This window comes from Podarcis bocagei, assembly GCF_964188305.1.
Source record: "Podarcis bocagei genome assembly, chromosome: 11".
Classification (NCBI taxonomy): Eukaryota; Metazoa; Chordata; class Lepidosauria; order Squamata; family Lacertidae; genus Podarcis; species Podarcis bocagei.
In genome coordinates, this window is record NC_138136.1 from 30,066,034 (window position 1) to 30,088,819 (window position 22,786).

General features: G+C 44.5%; 1 protein-coding gene and 1 long non-coding RNA gene across 4 annotated transcripts in view; one reads left to right on the top strand and one right to left on the bottom strand.

The window, feature by feature from the left end:
• ADGRV1 (adhesion G protein-coupled receptor V1) overlaps positions 1-22,786 on the bottom strand; it is a 246,448-nt gene that overhangs the window by 11,348 nt on the left and 212,314 nt on the right. For 2 of the 3 annotated variants that reach the window (XM_081212310.1, XM_081212311.1), the window contains 2 exons: positions 19,731-19,852; positions 422-613 (listed from right to left, as the gene is read on the bottom strand). In XM_081212310.1, the coding sequence (XP_081068436.1) occupies positions 422-613; positions 19,731-19,852 (314 nt within the window). Of the gene's footprint in view, positions 1-421; positions 614-19,730; positions 19,853-22,786 lie in introns of those variants that run through there. The other variant, XM_081212312.1, reaches the window with a different exon arrangement.
• Positions 4,264-22,786, top strand: part of LOC308597000 — a 272,467-nt gene continuing 253,944 nt past the window's right edge. Inside the window, exon 1 of the long non-coding RNA XR_014012779.1 lies at positions 4,264-4,306. This is a non-coding gene — a long non-coding RNA (uncharacterized lncRNA). The remainder of the gene's footprint in view (positions 4,307-22,786) is intronic.

The following is a 22,786-nucleotide window of genomic DNA, read 5'->3' on the forward strand; positions in this document are numbered from 1 at the left end:
CAAGGCCTATGCAGGAAAATAAGAATATGTCTTTCCACAATGGTTACTTGATGTCTGTTTTTAACTTTCTCATGGTTTTTATTGTAAGGTTCTGTGTTTCCATTGCTGCAAACTGCTTTGATCTGTCTTTATGACACAGTGGCGTACAAATATTTTTTATAAGTAAATAGAATAAAAAATAACGATCCCCACTTTTCTTCCTCCTCCACCCACATGTGCTACATGCTCTGTATGCCCTCGACAAATCTGCTCCAGAGGGTTGTTAGAACTACCTGAACAGATTTGGGTGGCCAAGTGGGAACGTTTTGTTGGGCAAGCAGAAATTTGTGCATTGATTGGATGATTTGCATAGCACTACATTGGATTCCATTCCACCCAGTGTATTTTTTCTTAGTATGCTTAGGTAAAGTAATGCAAGTACCTCTTCCATAGCAGCAATTAGGTTCTGAGTAGATTTGCTGATCTCTGCTCCTGCTGGAGGCATGCCGCTACCATGAGTGAAGAACGCAGAACCTGGACTTGTATGCCCATTCATTTCAACTGTGTAACTTGCTTTCACAGGGCAACAGAGCTGGTTGTGCAGAATAAAATAAACCACGAAGACATAAAGACCCTGAAAAGAATGGAGTAAGGGGGGGGGGAGTGTAGAGTAAGCTTCCAAGTATGACATGAGACTGCTTTAAATATGTTAAGGAACACCTTATGGTGTTCATATGTTGCATTCAATGACGTACAATTTATGTACCCAATTGTTGAGCTGTACACCTATACAGTTATTCACACGTGATGTTCAATGAGTGTACAGTATGCACTTGTGTACTCAAGAGCTGAGCTGTAAAAATCAACAAGTGTACACTCTTTCACAGAAACACTTGCAGATGTGTTCAGTGTAACATATGTGAACAGGGTTTGTGTTGTGAGAAGATTCTATGCAGAGTGGCAGATTTTCCCTAGAATCTCAAGTGACAACAGTTCAAATGATTATACTGTACATTAAAAACAAAAACAAGAGAAGGTGTCAAAATAAATAACTGCCATGAAAGGAAACAGCAAGGTGATGCCCCCAGGGACTCTCTAGAAAGAAAAATAAGCAGTATGTGTTTCTTGTTTAAACCCACTCATCTTTGAAGGTAAGCCAAGAGTGGGGCAACAAAGATTTGAATTTATCACAACAGTGAGCAAAGAGGCCTTGGATGGACCAGATTTTGATGTACTTTCTGTCCACCTCTGCTCTAGATCTCCTCTTACCATTATTTCCTAAGAGTCTACTAGGAGGAGGTGGGACTATTACAACAGACCCCCCTCCCTCCCTCTCAGCAGCAGCAGCTCGCTGTCTACAAGGCTCTCTCAAGTCAAGCAGAGAAAGCTGCTTTCTAAATACTCCCCCAGAATCATGTCTGAGTCATGATCAGGTTTGGGGCTTGTTTTTCAAACCAGGCAAGCTTTGGGCTTGTACAGATGGCAATATTTTTGGAGCAACAAAAACAGCTTTGTTTCTCACTCCTTCTTGCTCTGATCCAGCATTGTTGCTGTGAAATCAATAGATACATGGTGGCAATTGGGTAATGGAGATGGGGATGCAGTCCTGCTCCAGGGTGGGTACTCTTGTTGTGGGAACAAAGACTGCTCGTTTATTTGTTTTATGCACATCATGGAACAACAGGCAGGAACCAGGCTCAAATCTGGCACTTTCTGTTTGTTTGTTAAACAGGGCTACATGACAGCTAACATGGAAAAACATGGAGACATTCAACCAGGAGAGTGGGGAGATAAAATGTGCATTGCAAAATAATGCCAAATGTGTGTGAACATAGTTGGCCAAAAACTGTGCCTCTTGTCACCAATGAGGCTATGAGCATTCTCCAACAGATGCCCTCAAGACAGCAATACAACAAAGCTGCATGCACACACACAATGTTAAAAGCAATGGCACATAAGGATGTAAAGTGAGGTTTGTTGGAAGAGACCCAAGGCTCATCTAGTCCAGCGTTCTGTTTCCCACAGTGGCCCAACAAATATCTATGCAAAGCCTCACAAGTAAGACTCATTCCTACTGCTGTTTCTTAACAACTGGCATTCAGAGGCATACTCCTGGAGGGAACATATAGTCATAGTGCCTAGTAACCATTGAAAGCCTGTTTTCCTATGAATTTCTAATTCTCTTTTAAAGCCATTTAAGTTGCCACAGTCACCTAAAATAAGCAGAGGGGATTTGTAAATATTCAACTATTTCCAGACTATTGGGATGTTCTTAAAAAGCACAATAGCAGAGACTCAGCTAGAAAGTGTATGCAATATCAGGAAAGGTACCACCACAGCCAAGAAGATTCCAGTGTGGTCGAGGAGGGCTAACAGCGAAGGTTTCCTTCTGAAAACAGAAGCTCCAAATAAGGAGAATAAAAAAGAGCAGAAACTTTGGCAAAAGAATTGCAAGCAGCAACAAGGAATGCAAAGAAAGAATGTGAGGTGCACATCACTAAAAAGATATAAATAGGGACAACAAAGTAAGTTGGAAGGAGCATACCAGCATACAGCTGGATCTCTGGATGACAAGGGAGTAAAAGGAGATTGCAAATAAGATGAATACATTATTCACATCTGTCTACACAGCAGAAGTTGTGGGGCAGATCCTTGTGCCTGAACTAACTTTATTGGGAAGGGACTCTAAGAAACTGGGGCAAATAGTGGTGACTAGAGACAAAGTCCTAGGTCTTATTTGCCACGGTGCTAAAGCCTTTGATTAGACTCCCAGAAATGGGATTTTCAAGTGAGTATTGTGCATGCTTATATTCGTATTGGGCATGCTATCGAAGCCTGTGTTTTGACCTCCTCCTCCCGCTGCAAGGGTTGCACATATTTCCATTTTGGGAGGTGATTGCCCAAAAAAGCAATATAAAAGTTTCTTAAGCAACAATAAAACATAGTGGTGGGTGCACCAAAAGTAAAGCAGGCAGGACCAAAACATACACATGCCTGCATACCACTGTATTCCTCTTTCACTTAATTACACCCCCACCCCCCACCCCTATTCTAATACATATTTGCATACACTCCTCCCCATTCCTCACACCAAACACTCAGCTCAATTGACTTTTGTGCTGCAGAAAAAATGGCTCCACATCTTGACCTGAAACCACCTAGACTGAGGATGCTGCAGTTTTTACCAACACATCTTACCAGCCAGTATGATTTTATTGGCCAACAATATGGCAATCAGTGAGCTAAGAAACTCTCTGTAAACAATATACACAAACAAAGAGGGCACATATCAAAGATCAAGATGATGCAGAAGAGAGAGGAAACACATGTGAGGCAGAGGGGCCTATTTTGGAGAGGGAAGCAGATGGCTGTGATCACAAAACTTAATTTGTACAGATTCTTGGGTTTAAGAAGCTTGAAAGCTTTAAATGAAAGGACTTTTAAGTGCAGACACAATAGAAAGGCAAGTTTTTGACGCAAAATGAATAAAAAAGAATGGTGTCCCCTCCTTTGATTAGGGCAAGATGCACAAGAACCCAAAGGGAACAGCTGATGAGTTTCTAAGCTGCTTAGGCAAGTATGATTCAAAAGGACACATATTAAAGAATAGTGAGTGCACTTTTTAGAAGATCTAGAGCAATCAATTGGTGAAGACAAAAGCAATGGTTTCTCTCTTAATCTAACCACGCCAGTGCTTGAAATGTAGGTCAAAATTTGATGGGATTAAGCAAATTTCTGGGTTTACTTCAGGCCTTGACAGAGCAAAAGTACCGTATTTTTCACCCCATAGGACGTTCCGTCCCATAGGACGCACCAGGTCGGGGAACAGCGGCATGGCGGCGCTGCGGCTCCCCACTGTCCCCCGAGCTTGTGGGGCTGGCCGATGTCTGCCCGAAGCGCGGGGCGCTCTGCTTCAGCGCGTCCTGCGCGCCGGGCGGCAGCCTGCTATCCGCAGCGCGGGGAGCCCTGCGGGACCTCCTGCAGGGCTCCCCACGCTGCGGATGTCTGCCCGGCGCGAGGGCTGCTCTGTTTCAGGGCGGCGGACGCCTTGCGCGCCAGGCTCCCCACGCTGCGGATGTCTGCCCGGCGCGAGGGCCGCTCTGTTTCAGGGCGCCTTGCGTGCCGGGCGGCAGGCTGCTATTCGCAGCCTAGGGAGCCCTGCGGGAACTCCCGCAGGCTCCCCAGGCTTGCTGATAGCTTCCTGAAGACTGGAGAGCGAGAAGGGTCATTGCGCACCGACCCCTCTCGCTCTCCAACCTTCAGCGAAAGCCTGTATTCGCCCCATAGGACGCACACAGATTTCCCCTTCATTTTTGGAGGGGAAAAAGTGCGTCCTATAGGGTGAAAAATACGGTACTTAATTACTGTGTAACTAACTGCTAAAGAAATACTGAGAATGTGCAAATGAAAGGCTACATTCCAGCCTTAAATCTTGGGCCAGTTCTTCTTTCTTTCTCCTTTCCAGCTGTTCTATGCCTGAAGGCAAATTTCTTCACCTTGGACTTCTCTTTGATGTAGTATTACTAGTGGAACAACATATTTTTATGGCTATCTGGGAGCAATGGAGTAATTTATCTCAAGTTGTTCCGTTAGCAAAGGGACAGGGAGTCAGAGAGTCAGACAAGGCCTAAGTTTCAGGATCTCTTCTGGAAAGTGATATTAGCAAGATGTGTTGGCTTACATTAGTTTTCAATCTGGTATTTTCTATTTCATTCTTGTTCTTGTTGTTGTTATTTTTTATTTCCTGTTCTACGCTGCCAGGTTACTTTGATAGCAAGCTTATAACAATATTCCTCAGCATCATTAAAGTATCTGCATTCCTTTGTATACCACTTAGATGAACCTTCCTTCACATCATTAAGGTTTCTTTTGCTACCTATTGAAATTAATGCACCTAACTTAGTTTGCTAATTTTAATGGGTCTATTCTGAGCAAAATGTAGCTTTATATCAGCCTGTTTGTCCAAAGCACTAGCATGCCTAAAGAGAAAATGTCCCTAAAAGAATAACTGTGTTGTATCTAAACTAAAAACACCTAGGATTAAATTTCTGCCCTATCTTGGCCATTTGTTAAATAATCCCCCCTCCCCAATTCCACATTTGCTTTTTTTAAAAAAATAACCTCACAAGTTGGTTATTTACAGCACATTTCAATTTAAGCCCTCTTAACATGAATAATGATTGAGTTATTAATTCTGCCATCAAGAATTAGAACTCAGTGAGCTGTTTTGACTGCACACAACCAACCACCACTGTTCCTACAGTACATTTAGCAGCAACCTACAGTAGCAAATATTACTGTTATTACCAGCCCTTTCTGAAAGCTGTATGAACTAGGAATAGCAGCATGAGACAAACCCTTCATATCTGAGGTGTACATGAATGTGAGGAGGTGGAACAACCACAGCAATTTTGGGTTCTGTCACTGTGGAAACCATTCTCTGGCTGACTGGCAGAATGCTGCAAGTGAGACTTAAAAAAAGAAAAGAAAGACCAACAGTAAAAGGAAAGGGATAATTTAAGGAAGAAATGCTACAGTTCTTTCATAGACAAGTTGTCCCTCAGGGCTTATTCTTTCCTCACAGACCCCTAAGTGCAAGTGTCAGGGAACTGACATCGGAGGAAAGGGAGGTGGAAGGGCTCACAGAGGCTGGGAAGGAGTCAGCAGCGAAAGCAGGGACCAGCAGGGGGAGAGAGGGGTCTCTGGAGGAAGGTCTCATGAATGCGGAGAGAGACACAGCAGCAAATGCAGGAACTAGCAGGGAAGAGGGAGGGATCAGGGACACGTCCAGCGAGAACAGCGGGGAGGTGTCAGAAGCTCCCATAGGGAGACCCATGCTTCGCCGGAAGCTGCCACGTCGTGAGTCCAGGAGACGCGTTTCCGTTAAGGAGCTTCTATGCTGGAAGCGCTTCCGCAGACAACCACTGTCGGAATCTACGAGTGACTAGGGCAGACATGTTTGAGGAGCTCTGTCACACACAGAGGTTTGTGGAGTTGCACAAACTCTGAGGGACCACGATTTTACGCACAAGCAGCTAATCATCCCATCATAGCATTCCGACAGTCTTTGTAAGCTGCCTGTGCAGGAGAAGGCATCATGAGCGACCCAGCCGGAGCCGGAGAGGCAGGAGTTGGAGCGGGTCCAAGCTTGGAAGATAGGTACCGAGCGTTGGAAATCCAATTGGTGCTGCAGACGGCTAGGCTTGCGGAGAGAAGGGCTCAGGATGCAGACAAGAAGGGGAGAGCCACCCAGTTCAACAGAAAGGTACCAGGATTGGTGCAGAAATTTGGGGGGGACCCCAAGGACTATCATGCCTTTAGAACAGAGATGCAATATGCTCTCAATGTGCAGTTTGATGAATTCCCTGACGAGGAATCGCGAGTTGCTTTCGTGATTGGGCATCTTGAGAGGGGGGCGAGAGACTGGGTTAGGCCCCTGATGGCAACGCACAATGACGTACTAAAGGACACCATGAAGTTCTTTCGTGCAATGGATCTCATGTTTTCCAGCGATATTGAGGAAGGAGTGGTGCGCAGACAGCTGATGGCTTGCAAGCAGGGAAGCCGATCTGTCCGTGAGTACTGGACTGAGTTCACTATGCTGGTTCACAGATTGGGGTGGGACTTATCGGCGGCACCCATTCAAATGCTATTTGAAGAAGGCCTGGCTTCGGCCGTGAAAGACGAGCTGTCCCGGGGTCCTAGGGCGGATTCCATGGATCAGCTGACTAAATCTGCGCTGACCATAGGAGCACGCCAGGAGGCGAGAGCTTTGGAGAGGCGGGAAGGGAAAGGGGAACGCTGGAAGGAGTTCCGCATTCCTGAGATTCCAGAGACAACTTTCCCGCCGGCAGAGCCGATGGAAATCGGAACAGCGCGCGCGCGCGCAGTTTCAAAGCCCAGCGAGGGGGCTAAGAAGGAGGGAAAAGGCGCCCGGAAATGCTATCTCTGCCAACAGCCAGGCCACTTTGCCAGAGTCTGCCCCCAGAGGAAGGAATGGCAAGGGATGGTGGGAGCTGTTGAGGGAAGAGAGCAGGGAGAACCGGAGCAGGTAAAAGCCAACGCCTGGTTGCCATAGTCGGGGCACAGCAGCCAGGCCAAAGAGCAGTGAAAGTGCCCATGCCAGAAGCTCCTCAACCTGCTCTAGTGATTGAAGTGTCGCTAGAGCTGCAAAATGGACACCCCCTAAAGATAAAGGCGCTGTTGGACTCAGGCAGCTCCTGCAATTTTATGAGCAAAGAGTTTGCTGCTGAACACCAGATACAGACGACCCCTTTAAGCAACCCCCTGCAGGTGACCACGATCGATGGCAGGGAGTTGTTGGGAGGAGGAGTCAGCTTGCAGACCGTCCCAATGATAATGAGGGTGGCAAGGCACACAGAACTGATAGCGTTTAATGTGGCCACCTTGGGAGGCGCTCCCATTATTTTGGGAATGAGCTGGCTAGCGCTACATGATCCGCTGGTGGGCTGGCATCAGAGAGTGGTTTCCTTTGGTTCAGCACATTGCTTAGAACACTGCAAAGGGGAAAAGGGTTCAGCAGGGGCCCAAGCCACCCTAGCAGGGACAGAAGTAATGGAGAAGGTGAAGGTACCACCACAATATGCAGATCTCAGCGACGTGTTCAGCGAGAAGGAAGCCGACCAACTACCCCCGCATAGGCCCTTTGACTGTCAGATCAATTTACTCCCTGGAGCACAGCTTCCTGTAGGCAAGTTGTATGCCATGTCAGACAGAGAAATGCAGGAGCTGCGAGAGTTCATTGACAAGAACCTGAAGAGAGGCTTCATCAGAGAGTCCAAAGCAGCGGGGGGTAGCCCAGTGTTTTGTGTGGATAAAAAGAACACGGACAAGCCGAGACTTGTGTGTGACTTCAGGGGGTTAAATGCAGTGACAGAACCAGTGGCTTTCCCTATGCCCAGGATTGATGACATTTTGACCAGGGTGCGGAAGGGAAAGATTTTTACAAAGCTGGATCTAAGGGGGGCGTACAACCTGATACGTATAAGGAAAGGGGATGAATGGAAAACCACCATGTTCACCCCTTTGGGGGCATTTGAATATTTAGTTATGCCATTTGGATTACAAGCAGGCTCAGCGTGCTTTCAATCGCTGATGAACCACGTACTAGGGCCTTTGCTGTACAAGAATTGCGTGGCCTTCCTGGATGACGTGTTGGTGTATTCTGAGAATGAGGAGCAGCATGTGAGAGACGTCAGAGAAGTGTTGCGCAGGCTGCTAGACAACCGGCTGTGGGTGAAACTGGAGAAGTGTCAGTTTCATACCAAGGAGGTAGAGTTCCTGGGGTACCGCCTGTCAGACAAGGGATTGGCTATGGATCCCGGCAAGGTCCAGGCAGTGCTGGAATGGAAAACTCCCAAAACCAAGAAGGATGTGCAGAGGTTCCTAGGGTTTGGGAACTTTTATCGTAAGTTCATCCGAAACTTTGCCCACCTGACGGCGCCCATAACGGACTGTCTCAGCAGTAAGAAGAAATTTGTTTGGACTGAGGAGGCGGAGCGAGCTTTTGAGGAGCTAAAAAGGGCCTTCGCCTCTGAAGAACAACTTCTGCATGTGGATTTACAAAAAAAGATGAGAGTCGAAACAGACGCATCAGACAGAGCCATTGGGGCGGTGCTCCTCCTGCAGCCAGGGGGGGAGGAGTCAGAGTGGAGACCGTGTGCCTTTTTTTCGCGAAAACTGAACAAATCCGAGAGGAACTACACGGTGTACGATCGAGAACTTCTTGCTATCCATGAGGCTTTCCGGAGATGGAGGCACCTGCTAATTGGTGCACAACATAAGGTGCAAGTGTGCACGGACCATAAGAACCTAGAGTATTGGAGAACTGCGCAAGTGCTCAACCAACGGCAGTTGAGATGGGCCCAGGAGTTTTCCAAATTTAACTTTGAGATTTGTTACGTGCCAGGCCCAGAGAACGTTAGGGCGGACGCTCTCTCACGCAAACCTGAATATTTGGAGGGGGAGGGAGCACCCGAAGAGACCCATGTCATTCCAGAGGACCGCTGGGTGTGTGGGGCGGCATTGGTGGGGCAAAGGGAACTGGTAGAGGGAACGGTGCAGGATGAATACGCCCAGGACAAACTCAGGGGTCTCAGGAGGGAGGGAGACAAACCCGGGGGTTTTGAGGAGAGAAACGGGGCGTTGTATTACAAGGGAGCGTTATATATACCTGAAGGTGAATTGAGGGAGAAGGTACTCAAGCAACTGCACGATAGCCCCACAGCAGGGCATTTTGGGCAACACAAAACCATGTGGCTGGTTACCAGGGAATTTTGGTGGCCCAAGGTCAGGGAAGATGTGCGGGAGTATGTGAGAGGGTGTGACCAATGCCAACGAGCCAAGGGGGAGAGGCGGGCACCGGCAGGGTTATTAGAACCACTACCCACACCTGAAAGACCATGGGAAGCAGTGGCAATAGATTTCATGACTGATCTGCCAAGGTCCAGAGGGAAAACAGCCATCATGGTTGTGGTAGACCTGTTAACCAAAATGGCCCACTTTATAGCCTGCTCACATGCGGTCACGGCAGAAGAAACCGCTAAATTGTTTGTAGAAAATGTGTTTAGGTTGCATGGCGCCCCCTTGAGGGTGGTTTCAGACCGAGGGAAACAATTTACTTCCAGGTTCTGGAGGAAGCTCATGAGCTTACTGCATGTAGAGGTTAATTTCTCAACTGCCCGGCATCCTGAAACCAACGGGCAGGCGGAAAGAGCTAATGGCGTCCTCCAGCAATATTTGAGGTGTTATGTGAATGACAGAGAGAATGATTGGGTGGAGAAGCTGGCGTTGGCAGAATTTGCCTACAACAATGCAGAGAACGTGTCCACGGGGATGAGCCCCTTTTTGGCTAATTACGGGTGCCATCCCCGAGCCTTCCCAGGGGGGGAAGGGGAGAACTGGAGCGTTCCAGCTGCAGAACAGTTCGTAGAGGAAATGGAGGCGATCCATCGCCAGCTCCAACTTAACTTAAACAGGGCTAAGGAGGAATATAAGAGGCAGGCAGACAAAAACAGAAGAGAAGGTGAAACCATTAGGGTGGGGGACCAGGTGTGGCTGTCAACCCAAGGGTTACCATTCAAAGGGGGTTGTAAGAAGTTAAGACCCAAAAGACTGGGCCCATTTGAAGTCACGCAGCAGGTCAACCCAGTGGCTTTCAGACTCCGGTTACCGAACCACATGAAGCTGCACCCAGTTTTCCACAGGTCGCTGCTGTCACCGTATAAAGGGGACAGAGAAGGGAGGGTCAATAGGGGACCAGCAATGGAGGAGAAGGAACACAGCTACCATGTAGCGGAGATTCTCGATTCCAGGTGGAAGGGAGATCAAGTAGAGTATTTGGTAATGTGGGAAGGGGAACCGGAGTCGGAAAACACCTGGGTCATGGCAGAGGATGTAGATGACGAGGTTTTAATAGAAACTTTTCATCAGAGGTTCCCACGTAAACCTCAGCCAGTGGCGAGGTTCCGGAGGGAATACTTTGCCACCACCGAAGAAGAAGAAGAGTTGGAGGGGTTCCCTGATTCCGAGGAGGAGGAGGATTCAGTGAGCCGGAACGAAGACCGATGGAGGGAAATGTTCGAGACGTCGGAAGATGAAGAGGATTCTTTTCGGGGTTTTATCTCCTCACCGCCCAGAGGAGAGAGAATGGGCGGGGGGGAAGGGGGCCCTGGAGGGGAGGTGGATGTCAGGGAACTGCCATCGGAGGAAAGGGAGGTGGAAGGGCTCACAGAGGCTGGGAAGGAGTCAGCAGCGAAAGCAGGGACCAGCAGGGGGAGAGAGGGGTCTCTGGAGGAAGGTCTCATGAATGCAGAGAGAGACACAGCAGCAAATGCAGGAACTAGCAGGGAAGAGGGAGGGATCAGGGACATGTCCAGCGAGAACAGCGGGGAGGTGTCAGAAGCTCCCATAGGGAGACCCATGCTTCGCCGGAAGCTGCCACGTCGTGAGTCCAGGAGACGCGTTTCCGTTAAGGAGCTTCTATGCTGGAAGCGCTTCCGCAGACAACCACTGTCGGAATCTACGAGTGACTAGGGCAGACATGTTTGAGGAGCTCTGTCACACACAGAGGTTTGTGGAGTTGCACAAACTCTGAGGGACCACGATTTTACGCACAAGCAGCTAATCATCCCATCATAGCAAGGCTACTAAAAATGCTTCTTTATGATTGCAAAATGGTAGTGTCATTATGTCTGAATGGCACTCATCAAAAACCTGCTTGGCCATGTGGAGAATCTCTACACCAATGCTGCACATTGCCATGGATCACTGGCATTGATATTCCCCATGAGGTGCACATCTTTTTAGTATTATATCACCAGTATGAAGTCACCACACCACCAAGTAGAAGCCGTTCCAGTGGCCTACTACATTTCTTTGTGTATGACTCTGTTCAAGACCTTTGTTCACCTTCTAAGACCCTTCTTGCAGTCCTACCACTGAGAGGCATGCACTTGGAGGGAATAAAACAGCATCTTATTCAGTGGTGGCACCCAATTTATGGAATCACCTTCCCAGAAAGATGTGTTTAGTCCCACTGTTGCCTGCCTTCATGTAGCCACTTAAGACAGTTATGTTTCAATGGGATTTTTACAGTTGTTGTTTTAATTACTTCCATCTGCTCTGTAGTGTTTTACTTGTCTGCACTTTCATTGCATATCTATTTATTTTATTATTATTTTATTGTTATGTTATACTGCTTTATTTTGCTTGTTGAAAGCCACTTTTATATGTATCGGCAACCAGTACATAAATTTTACAACAAGCAAGCAAGCAAGTTCCTCATATGTGTTAAATCAATGGAATGTAGGGAAAGGACCTAATTTGGAGAGAATGGTTCCTGTACTTTTTTCCAACTCTTTGGGTCTAGAGGCCAGTCAGCAAGGGGCTACTAAGGGGCTACCAACATGGAGATTCTTTGAAACAGATTCTGCATGGTCATTGCACCATACAGCGGCCATAATATACAGCTCAAAACATGGCTCAAACTCAATGCCACCACTAGGAAGTTGCCTTATACAGAATTGGACCATTGGGCCATTTAGCACACTACAGGCTCTCTACAGTTGCAGGTAAGGATCATTCCCAGGTTGGTTCACATGGGGAGAAGTTTTATAGGTCAAAACAAGCATTTTGAATTGGGCCTGGAAACTAATTGGCAGCCAGGGCAGTCAGGCCAGGATGAGCATTATACATTCAAACCATCTCACCCCAGTATGCAACCTGGCCACTGAATTCTGTTTTTAACTGTGATGTTAATCTATTATTTGATGTGAGATAGCAAGAGCATTCCAAATACAAGACAGAAAAAAACTGGATGCATTGGCAAATGTGTGTGCGTATTTGTGTACGCGTGTGTATGTTGTTTGCAAAGGGATTCAAGAATCAAAGCAAGAAAGGCCTATTTTCCTTGGAAAAGACAGACTGGATTTAATTAGTCACAGAATGACTTGAGACCAAAGACATATATAGCAATCTCTTGTATTATAGAACATTAACAAAAACAAATAAACAAACTGGTAGTTTTGGCAACTTTTGTGGAACTACCACCTGCTTTGTGCATAAATCCAATAAGCTGAGGCATCAGGAAGCATAGTCTAGGATATCACTGTAATCCAAAACGATTGATTTGTCATTTAGTGCTAACCTGATTTTGCTGTTCATCCCTGCATGTACAGAAGCCTTTGTACCTCAGCAATGCCATATTTTAAAATATATCCAAATGGTGCAGCATTTTTACAAAGAGATGCTTGACGATTAACCCACACGTTTTACACATTCAACTGGAAAACCACAGAGTTTCATAGCAGCATTGGATGGGTTTCTTTACAAGACACAGTATTAGACAAACAAGTAGCTCAACTTCAAAACCATTTATCCCTAAAGGTTCTGATTCTGCAAGATCTTCTGGATTTCCTAGATAATGCTGATCCTTCCCCTGCAAAATGCAGGGTGAAGTGCATGTCTTTGTTCGATCCAGGGCTTCCTCAGATTTGGAAAAGCAGGAATGGAAAAACTGTGCCCCTCCAGATATTCTTAGACTACAAGTCCCATCAGCCTTGACCACTGGACTATGCTGACTGGGGTTGATTGGGAGCTGGAATCCAGCCACATTTGGAGAGCCATAGGTGCTCCATCTTTAATCCTATGAATTAGGTTATAGCAACTGATCCAAGACCACTTGAGGATTTGAATCCAGATTTCCAGTCGAAGTCCAGCAGTCTAATCAAGGGGGGTCTCAAATTCTAGAGCAGGATTGGGCCAGGTTCTCCACCCTGTTACAAACAACAGCGCTGGAAACTTTTCCAGTGAAATTGGAGTGTGCTGCAGGGGGTGCCAAAAGGGAGGAGGAAATGAAGTTGTTATTAGGAGCAAGGGAGATATGCAACATTTTGCGGGGAAGTGGGGGGCTTACTAATAAAATGGTGGTGGCATTTCAATTTTCTGTCTTTTCCGGAAATAACGTAATGATTTGAGACTTCCTACGAGCCACAGGGACTTAAGTGATTTTATAAAATATAGTGGGGGTTTTTAATATATAAATATAGATGTATAACACAATAGGGTAAGTTTCAGTTGGCTCCTAGCTTAAAAAGACAGAGGAAAAACAAAAGGGAAAGAAAATCAAGGTGATTCTACGTCTGCCATTTATGCCTCAATAACAAAAAATTTCCATGTCACTTTGGCAACAGCAAAACAACAAATGTGAAGATTTAAACCACTAATAAACTGATGGTGCAAGCTGGTTTGGAGTTCTTTCATTCTTTTTTTAATTCAGCTGACCTTTGTCAAGGCAAACAAGGAACACTTGACATTTTAGTTAAAATAAATAACACATAAGGATCTTTTAGTTGTGGTAAGCTCCAATGTTGCACAACTCTTTCCAGACAAAAATTATCTTTGTTGCAAACCCATACTCACACATGAAGAATCCAGAAAATAGTTTCCTAACAAAGCACTTATAAGTCATTCCCTTTGGAGCCTTTATCTGACTAATGGCAATTTCTGGGGTGGGGGTGGGGAATCTATTTTTACGAAGGTTCTGTATCAATCAAGTTTGAATCAAGTGAACAATTAAAAAGACATACCCACCATCTTAGCTTTCACTCATCTGCTCTTGTAAAAAGAAACTATAGCATTACCACATTATAATTTATATTACAAAAATTAGAATAGATTAGTTGTTGCCAACATTTGCACCGTGATCAAGTCTGCTTAAATAACTCAGATGGCATCTATCTATCCTAACCAAAAGCTGTGTCCTTACAGGGATAATTTTCCTCAGTTGTAGTGGCACTTTCTGGAATTCCATACATGTGCTCTGATTACAATTGCCCCATTCTTAGATTTATTCCGTTTTATTACCAGATTTCATTTCACTTCTTCCATTATTTCTTTTTCAAACAATGTGGGCAAGTGGTACTCAGAACAGTATTTGAAATTCTGAAATTTGCCCATGTTCCAATCTAAACCACATACTGTTTCTGTTGTGCAGTGACGATTTCCTTTTTCTGTAAAAGCTTTGCATTTGCAAAGGAACAATGTAGACTATTCATAGTTTACTAATTTGATATAACTCTTCAGAAAGAAAAATGAAATGGCTTACCCAAAAGTATTTAGCATATTCTTTCTGTATCTCACACTTTTGTTCTCAACAGCTATTAATGCAGAGCAGGCAAAAAAAACCCAACCATATTGGGAAACAAAAGTTATCAGGGAAAACAGCTATGGTATTGGGAATTTTTGTATTTAGTCTAGTAACTAGAGGGGAACAAGATAATGAATTAGGTGGAAAAAGTGGACATTTCTGCCAATTTGTTTCAATGACTGACTGTGAGTTCTGGTATTAGGAGAGGGAGACATAATATTCTATTTATGGGTCCATATGGGTCATAACTTTATAAACCTTGTTAATAGGAATGGGGAAAATGTGGCCTGCCAGATATTGTAGGACTCTGCCTCCCATTGGTGCTGGCCATGGTACATTGCTGGCTGGGCAGATGTGGGTTAGAGTTCAACAACATCAGGGGACCACCCAGTTGGGGAAGGCTGCTCTAACTACCACACCTAACTGGCAGATTGTTGCCATCCTTAAGCCTTGGTTCTGAGCTCCAAAAGGTGCATTGCCAACCATCAAAGCTGGAAATAGAATGGTGGACTTAATCTGATCACACAAGGCAACTGTTATGGTCTTCAAATGCAGATGTTAACACATATGAGGGTCTACAATTCCATCCTAGTAAAAATGCTTCCAGCTGCAGCTTTTAAGAATGAATCATCTTGGTTCTAAAGCACAGTGAAACAAAAGTGCAGAAAGGTTCACTTTAACCTTTCGGAAAAATTAATTTGTGAATCGATATCTTCCTCTTTGCTGAGCTGTTTTATAGCCAGTGGTGGTATTATGGCCACTGACGAACGTTTTCATCACTGAAATGTTAAGTGCCAGAAAAGCTGAAGAGAGATAGGAGTGGAAGAGCTGTAATGTGATTAGGTGCCCCCCCAACACACAACTGCTGCTGAGTGCTGGCCATTGCCAAATTTAGAAGTAATTATTAGATTTGCCTCTTAATTAGCAAAGATTTTTGGAACGCTATCAAACAAAATAAAAAAGAATACTACAGACAGCATTGTTTCACTACCCTTAGCTAGCAGAGAACATCATTCTCACTAAATGGCATTAGGGTAGTACATAAAAGGTTCCTTTTTCAGCCTGTGTGTAATGCACAGAAAAAGGAAACTGCTGTTATGCTGTGGCCCATTCAATGCAAATCAAAAGAGTTACAGGAAACTTCAGCATCACTAAGCTACTATTAAGAATTGTGTAAAAGAGCAATATTCAATATTCTTTAATGAGGACAACAGTGAAAGAGGGTGAAGATCTCTCCCCTACTTTCTAGAACTGTATCTGAGTGAGCTGACTCAGGAGGCATTATCTGAAAATGCCCCAGACCTATGATGCTGAAATTCAGTAGTTGCTGCCACTACACTGTGGTAGCTAACACATACACACGTTCCATAACCACTTCCTGGGTGGTCAAGTTTCTTTCACAATCATCTATTTATTGCCTTCCTCCTTCTGTCTTCCAAGTTCTGCCTTTCTACATCACCTCCCACTTTACAACCACTGTAGCTCCATCTATATTATTCTACATCAGGGCCTTGAGAAACAATGATCTAGGCTTTCCTACCACATCTCATTTCAATATCTAGTCATAGGCAGTGACCCACATGAGCCTGTTCAGCTATATCCACTGCGGGGACTGGCCTTAGTTTTGTTTTCATTTCTATGAATCATGGAATCACAGAGCTGGAAAAGACCTTGAGGATAATCTAATCTAAAACCCTGCAAAGCAGGAACATGCAGCTGCCCCTTATGGGGACTGAACCTGAACCTTGGCATTATCAGCACCATGCACTAACCTACTGAGCTACATCGTATGCCATTACTAAACTCCATTTATGTATCAACACAAACTTGAATACAGGTTATAAGGAGAAAGGAACACACTTCTACAGCGCCATAGGCAAATCAGTTTATTTGCAGTTTTCATATGTTTGTGCATTAAGTCTGTTCCATCCCAGTTCCACGTTACTATAAAAATAGCCTTGCTTGATCAGAGCAAAGGCCTGTCTAGTCTAACATATTATTTCCTACAGCAGCAAACTAGAAACCTCCAGGAAGTCCACAAGCAAGACATGAGGATAGCAACCCATTCCATTCCCATGGTTGTTCCTCAGTAACTGGTATTCATACAACCATAATGACTTTAATAATCGATAGCCTTCTTTTCCATGTATGTCCAATCCTCTTTTAAAGCATCTAAGCTGCCACAAATTGCCCCAACATGTACTTTCTATGAAGCTTAATTTGGGGCAATCCTCCATTCTCCTTCAGCCTCCTGCACTCCACCCCATTTGGTTGAGCAGCGCACCCCAATCTCCTGGATAGGCTTTCTGTGAGCACAGATTGGTGCACAGGTGGGGAAACATTCCTTCTGTGAACTTCCATTCACTTATACAGTATTAGGATCCAAGCCATTGGGAACTTTGTAGGGATTACATTTCAGAGAGTTGTCTGTTGTTAATCTCTCTCTCTCTCTCTCTCTCTCTCTCTCTCTCTCTCTCTCTCTCTGTGTGTGTGTGTGTGTGTGTGTGTGTGTTGGTGTTTTTTTTGGCTCTTACTTCCTTCACGTCCTCTTAATGGCATTAAGTAGCACCTGTTGCAAAGGTACCCAGAGACATGAAACTAGTAACTGAACTGGGCGTTATTGATTGGCAGCTGGCATTGGGCAAATGGAAGCATTTGGAAGAGAAGGGAGTGGGAGATGGGAGATATAAACAGTAAAACCAAGAAAACTGGATCATGATTGGCATGAAAGGAAGGGCTGGAAGCTGCAGATGGAAGTCTAGTGGCAATGAATGGACAGCATAAACCAGCATATGTCTCAAAGGATTTTGAACATTATTGTAACTTGTTGCTATTACATATTGCTAAATGTTGCTTTATTCATCTGGCTCCCTCTCCAGAAATAGTTAAGGCAGAGATAAAAGCTTTAAAAGACACTCTGGAGACTGGATATTTGTGTCACATCTATTTTGCAATGTACTATTTGCAGCTTGGAATAAGCTTTCCTGTGCTAACTATATCCCTGGAGTTCACTCTACCTGTCACTAATCAGTGAGATGTAAAATACAGTGCTTTGAAAAAAATAGTCCTTTTACTAAATTTAAATTGTGGTTAATAACCCAGGCTACTAATTCTGCTTCCCCTTTTCTGTTTATAAATATGCACTGGCTGCTTCTAGATATGAACTATAGTGTTACAGTAAGACGTCTCAGGCTTGCTTCCTCTGGTGAGCCAAGAGGGAGAGACTGGAAGCTTCCATTTTCATATTCGATGAACCACAATTTGTGATTAATCTTAGTTATGGTTAGCTGAAACAAATCAATTTAATTGGCTTGTTTTATCATTAACCACAGTTAGCTGGAAGAAACAGCAAACTGCAGTTAAACTAAAATTGAAATGAATGCAAGCTCAGTGCTCACTATGGTTTGATCTTAGAACACTGAACTATGGTTTAACATTACGTCTAAACTAGACTATTAGTCAGGAGTCCCACGGAGACTGGGATTGGTCAGAGGGCTAGGAGGAATGGGATAAGGATGCAGAATGGGAGCAATGGGATCCTAGGGAGGGGCCCAGAGTGTTGGGAGACTACTACCAGACACCCTGAGAATCTCATCAGTGGTACTCCTGTCCACCTGCAACTTGGTGGATGGAAGGGTGAGGTCCACATCACCTGAATGACACAGGCATCATTTCACGGACAGCCACTGTAGGGAAGCTACTAGAGGTTGGCAGGGCCAGTTAGAGACATACCTCTGCTCAATCTGCCTCCCCTCCCCCAAACTAGTGAAAAAGATCTTTGGAGCTTCAAAGATGTGGGTACTTTTAATTTTGAGAAAGTGCTGTGGGCATCAGAGGAACATGGCATATCAAAAATGGCTGTTATATTAAACATGGTTGACAGAGGAGTGTAGGGCCTAATGAGCACAGCAACTCATCTCCACTAGGTCTTGTCCCCATGAAGCAATTGCTGAGACTGGAGGTCCCTGCCTCCCCATTCCCTTGGCTCTGAGTCTTCTTCCCTTGGTGGCTCCCCCAGCTGGCTCCTCCCACCATTCTTCTGTGTCCAACTAGTCCATGACATCAGGTGCCCATAAATGAAAAAGAGAGCATCTACATCAGCCACTGCCACACTCACTCACAGAAATAGAAGATGATTGTACTTTTCCTCTGTTCAAAATAGATGGAAAGGTGGGTGTCCTGGCATTCAATAAGATGTGGTCATGTTTAAGGTGGGGTGATGTTCAGTGTAGGTGAGACCGAGCCAGTGCAAATAGGAACGGAGTAAGAAGAGCAAATGGTCTTTGGTGCACTGCGGATTTTTAAAGGGATATTCACCAAGATTTCCCCAGGGCACCATAGTGGGCATTGGTGGGCATACTGGCGCTTGCAGGCACTGTGTTGACAACCCTTGAATGGTTGTAGGTCTAGTATTTTCCTAGCTGTGGTTGCTAAAAAGCAGCTGATCCCTCAGTGATATTTTAATCTGTCTTTAAGCCACATATGCCAGGAAGAGATCCAGACATTACAATGGGTACTTGCAAGTACTTTGACAATCAGGCTCCATATGTAAACTCTCTTACTTCTGCCCTCAGATTTTTATCTTTAAAAACCAACTTTTAATATTTAAACACTAACCCCACAGAAATCAATGAGATTTCTGGTGCATATTATTTTATTCTGCTTCATATATTTTTCCATGGTTATTCTAATAAAAAAATATTTTGCCACTCCCAGGTTATAGTTCCTGTCTTAGTTCATTATCTAGTGTGACAGCAAACTTCATCTACACTAAAAGAAATATAGGATGTAGCTGTAGATCTCTTCTTTTTCTTATGCTGTTTGCACCAACCTATGTCATCAAACCATCATATACCACATTATCATACATGTATATAGACATCTCTCACATGCTGGATGGTGGGTTAAGAGAGGAACTCGAGCAATGCCACTATAACCAGCTCTGAGTATTGTCAGTGTTTTAAGTTTGTAGATATCCCAAGTTGTCTTTTCTCTTCTCTGTATTCAAAGTTTGGATTTGGCACACTACAGTAAAAAATGCTTGGTTTTTAGCTAAAGTGAGTAAGAAAGAAATCTAACTTACCTGCAGGCAGTTGAAAATGACAAAGAAGACCAGCATCCATAGATGTCTATAAGCCATGTGCAGTCCTCCCCATAGCCATGTAACGGAAATGAGGGCAAACAGGTATAAAACCAGTGGGATTTCTAGAAACAATTAGAACAGGGGAATTTATCAGCTTTGTTAAAAAAATTTTTTAAAAGTTTCAGTCTTGAAGAGATGTTTCTAAGTTCTCAACGTCTGCTTTGAACATCAGAATTACATAACAAGGGCAATCAATATAGTGGTGACTGGGCAATTTCTGAATCTGCCCTTTCTTGCTTTCGGTCAGCTTTTGAGGAGAGGCATGAGAACGAGAGCACCATCTGCTGACTAATTCATCCCAAAGGCTGCCGTGCAAGATCTGAAATGATGTATCTGGCAGCAAACAGTGGGGGTCAGTGGGTGCAGCTCTCTTATGAAACACACGGGGGAAAATTACTGCATTTCGGGGAGGACAAAGCATGTTTGGCCTCTATAAAAGCAGGTTGGGAACCAAGTGAAAGACTTGCTGAGTCAGCAAACATTGGCTTTCCAAATAATCGAAGTGCTGATGAGGGCATATGAGAATTCGGAGGAAGGGGAAAAAAAAGAATTTAGCATTTAGATGAGCAAACAAATTCCTTAAATTCCATGAAAAGACTGATCAGGTGATACCAGATTGATCTTTGGTATTGACATTGCACTCACAATGGACGGCAAAGTCCGTATTTGCTCAGTTTTGTACCTTTCAAACTGTACAGTTGTTCTGCAAAGCATTGCCCTTTCTCCACATTATTAATTAATGCCCCTTCAGCAAAACTGACAAACGAGTGACGAGAACAACACATGGGAACACAGTAGCTTATCTGGTCTCCCAAGCTCATGTGCCTTTGCTTGATGCAGAAGATAAATCATATATTGAGGCAGGTAGCTGACAGCATGGACAGCTTCCAGCCAGGCAAGGAATAGCTGCTTAAAGAATTTCAGTACAATTGCCTTCATCACCATCATGACACTGATATTTGTAAAACCCATTGTCTGTTTCTGTTCACAAAGCAGGGGCTGCTTGAAGCAACAGGACAAATGAAGGCAGGTGGTAAATACTATGTAGATTTCTCCATATCTTTTAAGGGTGCAATCCTATACCTACTTACCGGGCAGGAAGCACCACTGAACTCAACAGCACTTTAGAAAAAGCATGTACAGGATGACGCCGTAAGTTTGGTTTTAATAAACTTATGGGGTAAAATTCAATGATGTGCTATCTCAGCTTGCCAGATGAACAATGCTCTCTCCCTTCTCCCTGAACACTGTTCTGGTTGTTTTCTTGACCCACCCCAGCCAAGTTTTTTTCAGGGGGGGAGGGACCTGAGGGGCGAATGGGTGAAGGAGAGGTAGGAAATACCTGCAGCACAAAGGAAAGCCTTTGCACAGGTCTCTTTCAACCCCCTTCTCTCTCTCTCTCTCTCTCTCTCTCTCTCTCTCACACACACACACACACACACACACACACACACAGGCATACACTGGAACGGCCCTTTTTGTCCTTATTATGCAAGAAACAGGCACTGAGTTCCACCTGACATTGAGGGGCTCATCACGTGTGCATGACATCACACATGCAACACACATGTGATGTCACACATGTCGGGAGGAGCCCGCAAGGCACGCTGCTGCCATGGTGAGGCCTGGCAAGGCCCAGTCCCTCAAGATTGGGGGAGGGGGTGGCTCAGCCCCTTCCCCACATACTTTGCAGCCCATAGAATTGGTGCCTATGACAAGAAATATTCCTGGCAGGGCAGTCACATCAGCAGGCTATTCTTTCATTGGTTAAGGAAGAACTCCAGGGTTCACCCCCACCTGTGGCCAGGAAGTTCTGCAGTATCTAGGGCCTCTCAGAAATCATCTAAGACAGTGATCACAGGACTACATCCTCTGAGATGTTTTCTTGCTTTTTTCACAGTAAACCAGATTTACATTGTAATTGCAGTATTATGTGCCTCAGACTTTTTCAGACAGCTGCCTATCCAATACTGATACCCAGTATGGAAAAAGGAATCATCTTAGTCAAAGATTTAAATGGATGTGTCCTTAAAAGGCCCATACAGAAACAGGATACAACCAACTTTATTCGCACCATGGTTAGACCTATCCCAAATTCCTGCCAGCGAGGCAAGCGGAAGCTGTTTTCTTCCCAGGAAATTGTGTCTTATATAATTAAAGTAGTTATCTGCTGTTTGGTGTTAATTTGCATTCATGTTCTTTTCTTCCATTTTTCACTTTAAATGTGAACATCATACTAAGCCACTGTGTTATGAAATGAGAAATTAACGCAACATATTGAAAGCAGTTAAGAAGCAGCAATGCACAAAGTACTGGGGTGTTTTGTTTTGTCTGAATGGTTGAGCTTAAAAAGCAAAACAATATAGAAAATTTGTGCAAGTTTGGCCATCTCTTTCAGACTTCTGTTTATGTAGCTTTGAAAGCTGGACCGGAGGGAGAACACATAAACTACTAAAGCTATCATGCTTAGGCACAATGAGAAAAAAAGATGAATAGGCTAACATTTGGCATAGGTTTGAGCTGAAGTATAGGAAAGGGTTGGGGGAGGACTTGCACAGTCATTCCATGGGAGCTGGGTGTGTGTTTGAGACTGCAAACCACTGCATGGGTGGCAGATAATCCATTGCCTGCTTTTCCAAACATGGACTCCTTTCCTGGCCAGCCTTTTCTGTGAGATCATAAATTCTCCAACAGGTGTGTACGTGATGTCTCATTGCTCTTCTCACATCCACCCCACCCCACACACATTTGAGTGGATCGGCCACAGTCCAATAGACTTGGTGAGGTACATTTAAAAAAATAAAAATTCTTTGTTATATTAAAATGTTAAGTTCAGGCCTTGTGCAGCAAGTGGCATAATTAAAAGATGCTGAAAGTGTGCAGAGCTTCCTGTTTTTCTCAAATCATTTGGAAATTCAGCTCCTGTTCTATTATGTTGCAGTTTTGTCAATAACAATTGCTTCACTATGGAGTGTTTAACCTATTAATACAATGCT